General features: G+C 39.9%; 1 protein-coding gene across 1 annotated transcript in view; it reads left to right on the top strand.

The window, feature by feature from the left end:
• Positions 1-15,738, top strand: part of extl3 (exostosin like glycosyltransferase 3) — a 31,317-nt gene that overhangs the window by 9,183 nt on the left and 6,396 nt on the right. The window contains exons 2-4 of the mRNA XM_005803102.2: positions 9,986-12,564; positions 13,356-13,483; positions 15,562-15,706. Of these exons, the coding sequence (XP_005803159.2) occupies positions 10,429-12,564; positions 13,356-13,483; positions 15,562-15,706 (2,409 nt within the window). The 5' untranslated portion in view covers positions 9,986-10,428. The remainder of the gene's footprint in view (positions 1-9,985; positions 12,565-13,355; positions 13,484-15,561; positions 15,707-15,738) is intronic.

Genomic DNA, 15,738 nt, shown 5'->3' with positions numbered 1-15,738 from the left:
ATACAGCAATTTTTCCCCGTTTGTGTTAGGCAGTGATCTCCTTTCTGAGGTTTTTGGCCTAGTCCCTTGCTGTGTATCTATTTTTCAATGAATCATTATGGTCAATAGGTATTCAGGGTGATTTCTCAACCATATCAGATGCAACTATTGAATATATTTGTAATATTTATTTAATTTCTTCCAATTTTCCACCTGAATTTTCTCTTTGTGGGACAATAAACTCTTGAATTTTGGCCAGGAAACCTTGTACACTGCAGCATTCCAAGAACTTAGTTGCTGTGCAGAGATCTTTTTATAAATCCAGACTGATGATATTGAGACATGGGGCTGCAGGCAAAATCAAGCAAATGCTATGATGTGTGAAGGTAAAAAGGTCTCCCTGCACTGCAGTGCTCTGCAGAAACTTTAGAATACACAAGAGGAGGGGTCAAAGGATGTGCTGGAACAGACATTTACACTGATGTAATGGCATGGCTGGATCAAATTAGAAATGCAAAACCAGTTCAATGAAGCTCTCCAACGTTGAACCAGCTTTGAACCAACTCTAGCACCAGTTCATCACGAGTACATGGTCAGAAAAGGACCATGTGGGAATGAAAAAGCTTTGTTGAACTTTGGTTTGTCTAAAATCTCTACTAAGCACTTTTAGTGTGATACACTGGAACACGAGTTGACTCACTGATATTGATCAAACTCACCGACAGTTCTGCTCATCAGTCATTTTGGAGAAGTACTTTAAGTACACGTGTTTCCATTCATTGTGGTACTGATCTGTCTTTGGGTCAGTTGACTCTTAAAAAATATGACAGCATATGACCCCTGATCAAACCAAAATTACTAGATGACTTCCTGCTTCTAGATACTATGTATTGGAGTCACATAAGAGCATTCCATTATAATAGAATACCGTCGCCTTCCTAAAGCAATGGCCTAAATACATTTTTGCTCCAACATTTCTGCAGTTGACCAGAAAAAGCTTGTGTAGATTCTTTATAGGTCCAGAAAGCAAGGACTCGAACATGAACTCACTGCTAATATCCCATAAATCTAATGTTTGTTGTGATTTATTGCATTATTGAATGGCATTAGTTTTTCTTTCATCTCTACAGATGCGGTTTTCTCTCTTTCTCTCTCACCCCTCAGATTGTCTGCTTGTCGATAATGAAAGCTGTTGAAAAGCAGTTCACTAGAGTACACCACACGTCACAGGCAGTACAAGACTAAGGTCTACCACTGCTCTTGGTGGAAATGCTCTCTATTTAGACATTTTGGAAAGACTCAGAATCCTTTAGAAACTCAAGGATGTTAATTCGGCGATGCAGCATTCAATATCATAAACAATGTAGCTCATATGCAAACCCAATTATAAAATTTAAAACCATGGACAGAGTGCTTTGAGAAAAAGAGGAAATGCTGTTTTTCACATTGCATCAAGGCAAATTAGTGGAAGGTCTCGCTTGGGGAGATTTCACTGGAAGCCTCCTCATGAATCGTTGTTTTTCAATTTAGCAGATTTACAGCAAAACCTGAATCTCTCATGTCTTTGATGCATAAACAAAGTAAAAATATTCCCTTTTAGTACATTTTAAGCAATATTTGTTTTCATGTGAAGGAAAGGAAGCAGAACCAGCTTCATGCTTTCATCTAATTCTATAAAACAAAATATTACTAACCATTTTTATTGAAACCTATGGCTGCAGTATGATATATCCTACAAAGAAAGTAGAAATGAGGGAAAAAAAGTCCCAGAGTATCTCTCTAGATGTTTTGGCTTCGCCTCATTAGAAGACTGCATGAGCTGTTTAGTGCTGAAAAATGGTGGGTTGGGGGAATCCTGTTTCTCCAAATGTCTGTTTTGACTCTAATTAGCTGTCACATCCTCACTTCTCACTAATGCAGCAGCAAGAGACTCTCCTCACCCCTGCTGGCGCCACACGTGCCGCAGCGGCATAACGACAGAGGATTCATCGACAAATTAGCACTTGTGGATCAGCCGTGATCCATTTTTGTTAATCTCTCACCCAGTTTTTTTTTTTTTTTTGAACGCTGAGGATGCAAGTGTGTTATCGTCGCAGACTTGTCGGCATTATCACTGCTAGTTCACAACATGTTTCGTATTTGACTTTCGTAAGATGAATCCAGGCAATCTGGCGAGGACATATGTACCTTGAATTACTCTCTTGTGTAATCCTTGTCATACTGCAGAAGCCCTGGAGGTTGGAACACACCCAGGTCCATCTGTCATTATGAACTTGCTCCCTCTCCCCTGTGTTGTATTTGGCCTTTTCTCTATCTATGTACATCTCTGTGTCATTGCAAGAGGTGTTGTTTTTTTTTTTTTGCAGAGTAATGCATTTTTCCCTGTGTTCAGTTTGTTTTCCAAACAAGATTCTCTCCTTGTCTCTGCCAGCCTGCATTTTGTTTTAATGCACTTATTGAGCCGTAAAGGTCAACACTTCAATATGTTTTGAGCTGAGAGGTCCTCATGGAGGCAAGTCTGTAATTGCCCCTGCTTCGGGTCATCACACCAGGGTTTTTAATGGTCTTAATGACTTTGTTGACATAAAATAGGTGTTTAATAGTTAATGACAGGAAAGCAGCACTCATTAGTCTCTGGTCAGATTTGTTTAGTATCTCATCCAACAGTTTTTTTTTTAATGCTAGCATTTGTTGTGCCTTTTTTACAATAGAGAAAAATACATTGAAATATCTTGAACTGAAAATACTCTCTATATAAACAAATAAAAATGGAATGGACAAAAAATATGGCAAACCTGCTAAATTATTATAATTTTACAAAATAAACTTGTGCAGTATTGCAATGGAATATTTTTGTAGAAGTACATTTTTGTCATTAATTTTTCAGGGTCCGAGCAGTCATACTCTTGTGCTCACACCTTTTTTGTGAATAAAATGCTGAAGTGTAAGGAAAATGGCAGGGTCATTGTGAAAATGGTAGGGTCAGGGAGGAGATTGAGGAAAATGTGCTATAATGTCCATCAATAATGCTGCATTTCCCAGATTTCTGTGCAGGCCTTGTACTTGTACTCTGGAGAATGATGCCAGGCATTTTCAATGCTTTCTGCTGTATGTTTGGGTCATTATTGTGTTGAAAGACCATCGACCTGACAATTTGAAAAAACCACTTTGAAAGTCCAAAAAGTTCTCATTTCTTTCATCAGTCCAGCAGGTATTCTAAAACTTCTGCAATTGCTGTAAAACAGGGCTTTACTAAAGGTTTAATACAAAAGTATTAAGGTGTTAACATTCTAACTCGCCCTTAGCATCTATTACCAATTAGTAAAGTTAACAATGCTGAAGAACATGTACTTCATTTACTGAACAGACTGGGTTTTTGCGGTACTGACCAGCCAATCACAAGTTGGCTAACAAGCTAAAAATTACAGCCAGGTTTTATTTTATTTTATTTTTTGCATTTCTACTGTGAAACCAATTCTTTTTGCCAACCTCATGTTTGCAAGACAAGAAAAGTTTGGGATAATTCTTAGGCATTTACCTTTTAGCATGGATGTGAATAATCTTCCTGAACTCCTGGGAAAGGGTTGGTTTTAGTCTGTGGTCCGTGTTCAGTCTGTTGCACACAATGAGACAAAACTACCAAGTAGCAGATGATGAGCTACAGGATTATTGTTTTGCAAAAGATTGACTGCACAATGGCAAAAATTATATTTGTGTTCCATGCAGTCGACCCAAGTAATGGCTACCCATTAATCATACTTGGATTAGGGCGAACTTGAAGCTTGGTGTGGGCATTAATGGCTTTACAATGGGTTTTAGCACAATAATGCATTCAGCACAAGTTGTGTTGGAGAGTGTGATTGATCCTGTTGGCAGCTTCCACTTTATTTTGAACACAGGCTTGCCTATAAATGAACAAGATGCTCCAAAGTGGAAAACTGACTTTTTTTTTTTTTACATGTAGTTTGTTTTTCTGTCCAAACCTCACAAGGCCCTCTCACTCACCAAATCTGATGGAGTGATGCTCCAAATTTATACATAAAATGAAAATGCTAATTCACTCTTGGGTAAATGTAGATATTGCCTACATTGCTTTTCTGCGATCAAATGCTTTAATTTACATGTTTTTATGCACCTTTGGATCACAAGTTGAAAAAAACCTACCCTGCTTTTCTGACGGTGGGTGTTGCCCTGACAGATGACCCTGAAATAGTCAGGCTCATGACTTTGTCCCACTATCGATCATTTTTTTGATGAAAATCTTTGTCAGCAGGTTCCAGTACTGTGTTGATATTTACCTCTGGGAGAATAAGCTCTTTACTAATGATATGCAGCTGAAAAGGTGCTGCAATGTATTGTATTTTGTATAAGCTGGGAGTTTGCAGAGGCTGCTGGCCTTTTTGCTGTGTAGGCTGCCTCTTTTGTCTCATTAGGCTGGTTTCATTTGTCTCTTCAGACTTCTCTGAACAGATTCAGTTCTTGTTAATTGTAACCTCATGTCTTGTCTTTGCCTCATATTGGATCTTAAATATTTAACAGGAAGACATTTTTTTTCTTTTTCTGACTCCTTGAAATGATCTGCATCTCTATAGTGACCTCGATAGCTTGCTAGTGTAAAAACTCCTCAAGATTCTCCGTCAGCTGTCGGGAGATGAGTGGTGACCCGTGGCTTTAACAGCTGCTACTTTCGTGCAGTGACTGTCCCTCCCTTCTGCTGCCTGAATGTTTTTTGTTTTTTTTCTCTCTCTTTGGCACCTCTGCTGGGAATGCCTTACCATAATATTGTCTATAAATTCCCAGTTATTTAATGGAAGCATAGTCTGTGAGCACACTGAGCCAAAGCCCCATAAGGAGACTAATATAACGCGGTCCCAAAGCCATTAGGATTATTTGACATGTGCTGCTGCAGCTTGTTTGGAAATCAGTTTAAAGTTGTTCTCATTGTTTGCTGAATTCTAATTATATTAATGCATGATTTAAGTAACCCAGGGGAATATAGTTTATCTTCAGAATTTAAATCTAATTCAGCAGTAAACATACATAAAGCGTTATGCATGTTGTGTGAAGCGAGTTAAATTGATTCTGGATTAATAATGTCCATTTTAACCATATTATTGTTGGCTGCACATTGCAGTGTTTTTTATTCAACTGATTTGCACAAACAGACTTAGCATCTTATAAGTCTAGTATTTAACATATATATATTTCTTTTCCTTTCATAGGTTTGGTCACGTCAGCGAATGTATTGGGTGAAATTTGAGGTTCTGTGTTTTGCATAAACAGTCTGGTCAGTATGAGATCCTGACTGGGTTCACCATAATAACCTGCATCACTTTTACAATTGTCTTAAACAAAAATATTTAATCTAAAAAAAATTTTTTATTTGTATCATATCTAATAATTTTTGATAAAGACAAACAAATTACCACTTTTTTCTTAATGAATATATCTATATTGTTATCTCTAAGCTATAATAATGTTTAATATTTTATATACAAAATCTCAAATGGATGTGTTTAGGACTCAATTTAAAGATTCATCAGCTCATTTAAGATGTCATATTAAATAAATTATATTGTGAAAATCGTATTAAACAGACTTTACATAAAACCCACCTTTCTGTTTTTAAATTTTTTTTTTCATTAATTTTTATTGGTCTAATGTAATATTCTAATTTTAAATGTTTTCATTGGCTGTAAGTGAAAAATTATCATAATTAACAGAGACAAAGGCTTTCAAACATCCATCTGTGTGTAATTGATCTATACGTTTCACTTGGTGATAAGTTCCTAAAGTAAATGGGCTTTTAAATTTAATATAATGAATGGGTCTGTACTGTTTTTAAACAGATTTATGCCATAGTGAAAAACTCCAAATTAAACACTGAATTAATGCCAGCTAAAGTCTATTACAATACTGAAGTAAAAGTCCTTGTTGCACACAATGTTGTTTCTTCTGCTATTCTGCTCTCTACAGACCTCTTGAGTGTTTAGCCTGATTAGACAGTGCTGGTAATTTTTAGGAACTAGTTAGCATGTTATAGGTTAATTATTTCACCAACAGACATAAAAACAATAGCGTGGTATGTACATTTGTTGTCAAATGATGAAAAGTGCATCTATTTTGGTAGCCAAGACATAAATATTTATGTTCTTTACTTGAATTGTCTCTTCTAGACAAGCTCTTGGAAGCTAAACACAATTCATTTTAAGTGATTATGAAGGAGGCCAAAACATTCTGAATCATTTTATTCTAGTTTTAGTTGCAGTTTATTCAACAACTATGTCTCCACTAAGTAGGAGTCTTCCTGCGGGCTGCTCTAGTTCCTCCTGTCAGCTGTGTCTAAAGCTCAGATTCCTCGTGGACAGACAGGAAAAAACAAAACTTTAGGCTTAAGCGTCAAATTTCTCTCACTAACTTCTGGCTGCTAAAGCACTCTCTGCTGCTCGTTTGGTTTTGGATCTTGTCAAATTTGTTGTCGCCTCTTTTAAAAACTTGTTACAGCTGGAAGACTGCACAGTCTCATCTGTGTTTCCTACAAAAATAATTTTGCAATGCCTGCCTCGTAAATTGCTGCCAGTTTGCAGAGACACTGTTCAAACATTTATACAAGAGCTAGCCCTCTGATGTCTGGGAAATCAGAGACAGCACCCCCTCTATCTGAGTCCCACTCAGTGTCCGGGACCTGCTGCTGTCAATCTCATGAATATACTTCATCTAAACCTCTTGATTATTATTAACCTATCATGATGCATATTTTGGTGCAAACCTTACTAGATGCTCTTGCTGCCATTTTGGCTATGTGCTGCAAATTTTCTATAGAATTAAATTAGGCCATGTTGACTGAATCAGTAAATCATATTAGCACTTCTTGAGTAATGCATACTAATTTATTCATGGAACCAACCAACAGTTTTCCTGCTTGGTGTTTTTTCATGTGGTGCAAATGCTCTTTTCTTATCTGGGTCAGATGAGTTGGTCGGCTACAGCTTCCCTCTCCCCTGAGAAGCAAGACTTCATAACTATTAATTTGGCTGCAACCCATGCAGGTATGACTGCAAAGTGTTGTGGTGGTGTTATCGCTGCAGTCTGTGCTGCATAAGCAAAGACATGTTATGTTTTATCTATTTTTTTATGTGGCTCTGTTTAATGTTGCTTCAGTCTTGCAAGTAAAATGGCTCCATCAGCTTCCCTTAATGGCAGCCAAAGCCTCGCAGCTTGGCGGTAGGTAATGATGGCATTATCATCGATCCCCACAAAGTGAGTTGAGAGCAATCAATGCTTCACTGTGTGTTCTCCATGCAAACTGGAGTCAGATTAGGCTGTCTGCAGCAGTGGGACAACTTTCTGCAGATTAGAGAGCTGCTACTGAAGAGATTGAAATTCGGACTTATCTATGCATGTTGCTCCGTTTCCCAGAAGGCAGCCACAGGCAGAGCTTTAAGGCAGCATGTTTTTGGTTCCAGATTAGGCCTAGCGGCCACATCTGCTAACATCTGTGTGCCATGAGGCCTCTAATTCTGACAGTCATGCACTAATTAATCAGGTTGTTGTGATAGTTGCAGTTCAGGGACGTCACTGTGCAGCAAGATGGAGGCCAGTGTTGAAACTGTCATCCGTCCTGTGAATTTGTATTTCATATACAACCTCCTTAATACCAGAGAGAAATAAATTGCATCAACAAACCATCCTATATTAACCCTTAAGCTTAAGTGCAGAGGTAAGTGTTCTAATTAATAAAGCATTACTTAACCTGTAGGCTGTTAGACTAAAAAGAATTGTGCATTTGTGTATTTTGTTCTCATTTAAAAGGTTTATGCATTAACTAGCCCATGTATTCCAAACTCATGAATCCTCCCAAGGTTGAAGTTATATTTGTTGTTTCATCTTTTTTTCTTTCACGGAGTTTTATAATAATTGCTTTTGACATGTTTCTCTGTGACCCGCCAGTACTTTTATGCCTCAACTCTGTTGACAACTGTTAAGTCAGCAGTCTTCGACTCTTGGCGCAGCTGTGGTTAAAACACTTCTGTATAGAACAATCTTTTTTTATGTGGCCTGTGAAATGTAAATGTAAGAGAAACTAAGCTCTCCATAGTTTTAAGACATAACTAAATATATCACTTTGTGTGTGATCTATTTATGACTTTCACTTTTTGAAGTTAATTAATGAAATTCAATAATTAGACTGAGAAGTTTTCTAAAGTGCAAGTGTAGCATTAGCATGTTTACACTGTTGTGATAGGACTTATTGGGCTTGTATCGACACCACGAATTGTGCCAAAGTAGGTCCAAGGAGAAAATGGAAACATACATTATTTGTAATCTCAGATGTATGACTTATGAGCAGCATGCATGTTTATTTGACTCAGATATGATGTCCGAAATGAAAAATGTCTGTTATAAAGATGATCTCGGTCTCTGGCCTGATCTACGAAGGCTCAGATGCAGCAGTTGCTCAGAGATGGCTTGCTTATCAAAGGTGATTATGTCATGGAGGATAAACGCCTCCTACATTCCTCCGGTCTTTGTGTAGCTCTGAACTGCTTTATGTAATTTGTTCGGTGTGTTTTGGGTTTGTAAAGTGCTTGATAAGAACTGTTTGGCTCTTGGCCTATCAGGTGACATCTACAAGGCTTTTGATGTAGCTATAGCTCGAGCAGCACATCTCTCGCTGCTTTTAGAAACCGATGGAAAACTTGTAATACATATTTATTTATGCTCTTTGTGTGTTCTGTTTTTTTGTCCCAATACTGAGATATCAGTTTAACACTATTCATCAGATGGCGCAGCTGTTCTTCTTCTGTATGCCTGAGCCTTTCCCAGTCCTGAGGCAATCATCGCTCTCTAGCATGGACTCTTATCAAGGGTGCTCGATAATTTGAGTCTGCGTTGAGGTCAGGATGCAGGAGGAGTGCTTTAATGAGATTTGCTGAAGGTGCTTTTGATGTTAATTTCCTGGCTGGGTGTGTGTTACAAATGACGGCTCTCCAGAGTTTGGGCTCTGTGTGACATGGAAAAAAAGATTAAATTGAAAAGTTAATTGAAAACCAAAGATACCTTGTATTGTTCAGCTCACTGATATTTGTCTTCTGCGGGAGGCAATCATGCACAGGCTGAACAGCTGAGCTTCTGGCTGGCTTTGCAAAGCTTTGACTATAAATCTCATACATATTGCTTCCTTACTATTGTCTCTTTCACCTCAACTTGCCTTTTTACTTCAATTTTGACTGCATGTCCCTAACAAAAATGAATAAGTCAATATGTATGTAATTTTGGGGTTTTGTATGATCAACCAGAACAAATACTTCGTAACTGACAATTTTCTTACCAGATTGTCAAAATAATTGATAGACTAATCGATTACTAAGGTAATCATTAGTTGCAGCCCTGCTCCTATTTCATAATTAGTAGACTTCATGTGATGGTTGGTAGCACTGGGTTTTACTTTGGAGTATGAAAGAGGCTAAATACATATGAATACCACATTTTGGGTTTTATTTGGTAGAATGCTTGAAAACCTCCTACACTTGTCATTCTACATCACAATTATGTGCTAACTTATGTGGACTCCTCACATACAAGTTCAAGTGCAAGGTATATGAATGTTTTTTTTAACCACTCCTTATACCTTTATTCAAATTATTGAAGTTTCACAAAAAAATGTTAAATGCATCTGCTTTATGCTTTGTTCTTCTTTTTGGATCATTTCACCTAAACCACTTATGTTCATTAACAAATGAATCATTTTATGAAAAGACTGCAAGAAGTAACAGCTGCAGTAGCACCACAGCAAGAGGTCTACGTTGTGCTGTACACTCCTGCACAGATAAGAATGTATGAGATGTGTTGTGGTGTGTGAAGGCAGAATTTCTGTATATTAGTTGATATAAAATTTGAGAGTTGAATGAAACCACTTGACATGATCTGTACTTAGAAGAGTTTATTCTTGCCTCAGATGATCATTGGCACTTATTGTTTTTTCCCCTGCTTTTCTCTGTTTCAGGTTTCTATTTTAAGAAGATTAAAGAGATTTAAAAAGGTCAACATCCTGTGGGTTTTCTGATGGGGGATCAGAAAATGAGCACATCCGAGCCGTCACATGATCATCATGTACTCCTGGCTTCATCCATCAAGGGACTATCCCTTTGCATATGCTGAACTGTTTACTGGCAAACATTCAGAGGAATAGTTAAACCCCTCTCAACAGAAAATGGCATCAACTTTAGTTGGTTACAATACAGAGTGCATTTTAGAGTACAGGTGAGGCTGAGCCTCAGCCCACATCACCTACGGGACTCTTTGTGGAAGAACTCTGCAGCAGATGACCTTTAGAGAAGATTTAATGGTTTAGTTTCTGTCACACCACCTTGCTGACAAGGTCGACCATGGCTGCTGCTCCTTATAGAAACAGTTCCTTAGTGGGGCGAGGAAAAGACTGACCGATAAATGATGCAGCGTAACGGTGGCGGAGTGGGTGTCGGAGGCCAGACATGGGTGCTGCGCCGGGTACGTCTCACATGGCTCAGTTTCATGCTCTTCTTCATCTTGGTCTTCTTCCCTCTCATCGCCCATTACTACCTCACCACCATTGATGAAGCCGGCGGGCCCGACAAGCGCATCTTTGGGCCCCGGCCTGGCGGGGAGCTGTGCGAAGCCAAACACGTACAGGACCTGTGCCGCATCCGCGAGTCTGTCAGCGAGGAGCTGCTGCAGCTGGAGGCCAAGAGGCAGGAACTTAACGGCGAGATCGCCAGGCTCAACCTCCGCATCGAGGCCTGCAAGCGCAGCATCGACAGCGCCAAGCAGGATCTGCTGCAGCTGAAAAACGTCATCAGCCAGACTGAACATTCCTATAAAGAACTGATGGCCCAGAACCAGCCCAAGCTGTCTTTGCCTGTTCGACTACTACCAGACAAAGAGGACCCAGGACTACCACCACCGAAGTCTGCGCGTTCCTGTCGTCTGCGGTCTTGCTTTGACTACGCACGCTGTCCTCTTACATCTGGGTTTCCTGTTTATGTCTATGACACAAGTTCTTATGCTTGGGGGAATAATCTCGATCCATTGGTGAAGCAGGCTTTTGCATCATCCGTTAAAAGCAATATTTATGTAACTGAAAATCCAAGTATCGCCTGTTTATATTTAGTTCTGGTGGGAGAGATACTAGAGTCCTCCCCTTTGCCGTCTCCTTCAGAACTGGAGAAACAGCTGAAAGCTCTTCCTTACTGGAGGTCTGATGGACACAATCATGTTCTGGTGCATTTCTCCAGAAAGTCCATGACTCAGAACTTCTTGTATAACATCAGCACAGGAAGGGCAGTGGTCGCCCAGTCCACCTTCCTGGAGCAGCAGTACCGTGAGGGATTCGACCTAGTTGTGTCCCCGCTGGTCCACGCTCTGTCAGAACCCAACTTTTTGGAGGTTCCACCACAGGTTCCTGTAAAGAGGAAGTACCTTTTCACTTTCCAGGGTGAAAGGGTGGAGTCTCTAAGGAGCAGTCTCCAGGAGGCGCCCCCTCAATCGGTTGAGGAGGAACTGGAGGGAGATCCGCCCGCCGACTACGATGATCGGATAATTGGCACTTTAAAAGCAGTCCAGGACAGCCACCTGGATCAGGTACTGGTGGAGTTCACATGCAAGAACCCAAAACCCAGTTTGCAGACAGAATGGGCTCTTTGTGGGGAGAGGGAGGACAGGCTGGAAGTTCTCAAGGCTTCTACGTTTGCTCTGGTGATCGCTCCAGGGGACGGACAGCTGGTTGCCTCAGCAGGCTGTGGCATGAGGCTGTTTGAGGCCTTGGAGGTAGGGGCGATTCCTGTTGTGTTAGGGGACCACTCTAGACTACCGTACCACCAATTTATCCGCTGGACTGAAGCTGCCATTATAGTACCCAAACCCCGTGTCACAGAGCTCCACTTCTTGCTGCGCAGCCTATCGGACAACGACATGCTCGCCATGAGGCGGCAGGGTCGTTTTCTCTGGGAGACATACTTCTCAACCTCTGAGAATGTTCTCAACACCATCCTCGCAAGCATACGAACTAGCATCCAGGTTCCTGCTGCTCCAATCAAGGACGAGCCCGCGCATGAGATTCCCCACAAAGCCGGGAAGCTGGCAGGAACGGACGCCAACCTGGCCGACAACGGGGATCTGGATCTTGGTCCCGTAGAGACGGAGCCTCCATATGCCTCTCCCCGCTTCCTCCGCAACTTCACATACACGGCAGCAGACACGTACAGAGCATGGAACAGGGCCCCGGGGCCCTTCCATCTGTTCCCCCACACTCCTCTGGACCCGGTGTTGCCCTCAGAAGCCAAATTCCTTGGCTCTGGAACCGGTTTCAGGCCCATTGGTGGGGGCTCTGGGGGCTCTGGGAAGGAATTTCAGGCTGCTCTTGGAGGGAATGTCCCCCGGGAGCAGTTCACTGTGGTCATGCTGACATATGAAAGGGAGGAAGTGCTGATGAACTCTCTGGAGAGGCTAAATGGGCTGCCATACCTTAACAAGGTAGTGGTGGTGTGGAATTCACCAAAGCCTCCTTCAGATGACCTCCTCTGGCCAGACATCGGCCTGCCTATTGTGGTAAGATTCATGTTCCCTGTTTGCTTCCTGGTAAAGATTTGTTAAAGCTCCTTGCTGGACTGCTTCGTAAAATCAGTAGTAGACACCTCAGCTATAGCTTGTCGCTTATAAAACATTTCATGGTTAGTTTTTTCCAATTTTTTTTGCGCTATTTTGTTTTTCTAATCAGGATAAAACAACAACAACAACAAAAATTTTCCACTTACACATAGCTTTAATGGCATCACATAAGGCAAGTAATCATCCATTAACCTTTATCAGATTTCTTTATCTTTTCTTTTCTAAACTAATACTAGCATTTGAATGGTTTGTCTTTATTCAAAGGATTTAATTGTTATGGTGTCCATTGTGTTTACTATTAGAAGCACGCAGATTTATTCTTGTAGAACGTGTGATGCCATTGACCCAAATACACACAAAGCAGAATTGGCATCATTAATAAACTGCCTGCTTTCTTGCTAAAGTTTTGGAAATGCAAAATATTAAAAATAAAAGTTATTGCAGCTTTTAATTACTATAAAATTTAATGTTTCTGCATATTGTATTTATAAAGTGTATTTCATAAGTTTAATGCCAATTAATAATTTGGCCTGTTTTTTTTAATCATAAGAAAATAAAATGACCAGCAATAAAAAAAAGACAAGTTATAGATCTCAAGACATGGTGCCCTGTTTTCCTTTGCAGTTATTTTCTTTTGGATGTCTTTTCAAACTGTTCTGGGTAGTATTATATAAAATGTTCTCTGTGCTGCCTTATATAAATGCCCTTTTTTGCCAAACTCATGCCTGCAGGTTGTCCGCACAGAAAAGAACAGCCTCAACAACCGCTTTCTACCCTGGGACGTCGTGGAAACCGAGGCCGTCCTCTCCATTGATGACGATGCTCATCTTCGGCACGACGAGATCATGTTTGGCTTCAGGTCAGTGAAGCTCTTGAGTGGTGTTGTTTTCTCTGTTTTGTGCCTACAGGAAAGATTTCAAACACTAAGATTTAACATCTAAAACAAGAGCATGTGGAAAAGCCTTTGGAGTTGGAAGTTTTTCTGTCTCCCTCATCAATTAGAGAGAAATCTGACCCACTGTGGTTCACTCCATAGCTTCAGTTCTTTGATATTTTCCAACGTTTGATTCTGCACAAGCCTCCCAAGGTTCCTCCACAGTATTTATAGTCAGGTTGAAATATTGACTTTGACTGGACCATTTCAGTACCTTGATTCTTCTGCTGTGGTTTTGCTCCTGTGTTTGGGATTTTCTTAATGGCGCAGTTTGAGTCGGTTTTAACCTTTCAGCCACCAGGCGTCACATTTGATTGTAAAATACGTTTGGACAGAAAGAAGTTGTGGGTCGACTTGACTGTAAGATGACCAGGTCCTCTAATTGGAAAACAAACCCGGATCATCACTCTTCCACCTCTGTGCTTGCCAGTAGGTCTGAGGTGTGTGTTTTTACTTGTGCTGCACCGATTGCAGTTTTCTGGCCGATCACTGATCTTTGAGGCCTGACCTGCTAATTCTGGTCTTACTAATTTTAAAGTAATGAAAATGAGTAATGCTTTTATTATTATTATTATTATTATTATTATTATTATTATTATTATTATTATTATTATTATTATTATTATTTATTATTATTATATTAGATTTAGAAGTTTAATTATATCTGGTCGGATTTGTTACTTAAAGCCAAATCTAATTCTCAATCAGTTGTAGTTGCAACACTTAAGGGTTTTTGTCTCTGAGGAAAAACGTAACATCCCAAAAATTCAAAACACCACTTTGAAGGAAACCACTGAATATGACACAATAAATAAAAAGAGACTGATGTGTCTGTTGAATAGCTCAAATGTGAAGTCTGTGTTTAAACCAAATAAAAGCTGTTTTTTCCTGCAGAGTTCTCGCCCCTGCTCCCTTCTTGTTTGGGGCCGCTGTGGCAGCTTGTCCAGACAGGCCGAAACCGGCCCTCTGACTCTTTGTGTACTGGGTCATATGTGATGCATTTTCTCAAACTCCCCCCAATGATTACTCAGGAATGTTTCCTGACCTCCTCTCCAGGGAGAGAGAAGTCCCCGTGCCGTTGAGCATCTTAGATTCTTTAAGTGGCTGCACATGAATGTATTAGAGAAGTTGATTTGCTTTTGGACATTCTGTGGATCTTCTGGATGGGAGGAGTCCAGTTATCTCATCTCATAAACTGAAACACTGAACTTGGATGAAGTATGTTTGTTTCTGTTTCACTGATGTCGTACAGATGTTACGTGTAAGAATACACGCAGAGCCTTGGAAAAGTATTCATACCCCTTATATTTAGGCACAAAGTGATACATAACTGTGTTGCGTTGAAAAGTCTGAGAAATACGGAGTTCATTTGCATTTAGCCATCTTTACTCTGTTACTGCTAAATTCAAGTGCTTCAGATGTTACATACATGACAAATAATCCACTTTGTGTGGGTTTTAATCTTATAAACTTGTATCTTCGCAAAGCTGGAGGGGAGATGGATGGAGCTAAATTAAAGGTAATAATTGTGGAAGAAATTATTAGAGGCTGAAAAAGACTTTAGACTAGGACTTCATCTTCCTGAAGAACATCAACCCAGAAACCATAGTTAGCAATAAAGGTTGAAGGCCATAGACTGGAGTTAAAACTTCAAAATATTCAAAAGTTTACTGCTTTATTGGCTCAGGCTGAATGAATACAAATGTTTGACAAATTTTTTGGATTTCAATTTGTAAAATGCTGAAAATAATTGTTTTTCCTCCTCACAATTTTGCACATCTTGTGATTGTCACATAAAACCACAATACTTGCAATACGCTAAATTTGAAAAAGCGATCACACTACAATTCTTCAATTACTCCTTTGTATTAGCGGGGTACCATAACATACATGAAAAGAGGCAAATCCAAGAAAGTTTTAACAACCTGAGTAAACTTTCAGACTAGAGTAAGGTCTTGAATGACTCATGTTGTTTGTTTTCTCCGTTTGGTGGTATCTCTCAGAGTGTGGCGTGAGGCCAGAGATCGCATCGTTGGTTTCCCAGGGAGGTATCATGCGTGGGACGTCAACCATCAGTCCTGGCTCTACAACTCCAACTACTCTTGTGAGCTCTCCATGGTCCTGACAGGAGCTGCTTTCTTCCATAAGGTCAGATAAAAAGAAATCTTGAAAAAAAAAAA

Source organism: Xiphophorus maculatus, chromosome 15 (assembly GCF_002775205.1).
Source record: "Xiphophorus maculatus strain JP 163 A chromosome 15, X_maculatus-5.0-male, whole genome shotgun sequence".
NCBI classification, from domain to species: domain Eukaryota; kingdom Metazoa; phylum Chordata; class Actinopteri; order Cyprinodontiformes; family Poeciliidae; genus Xiphophorus; species Xiphophorus maculatus.
This window is presented reverse-complemented; position numbering and strand designations above follow the sequence as displayed.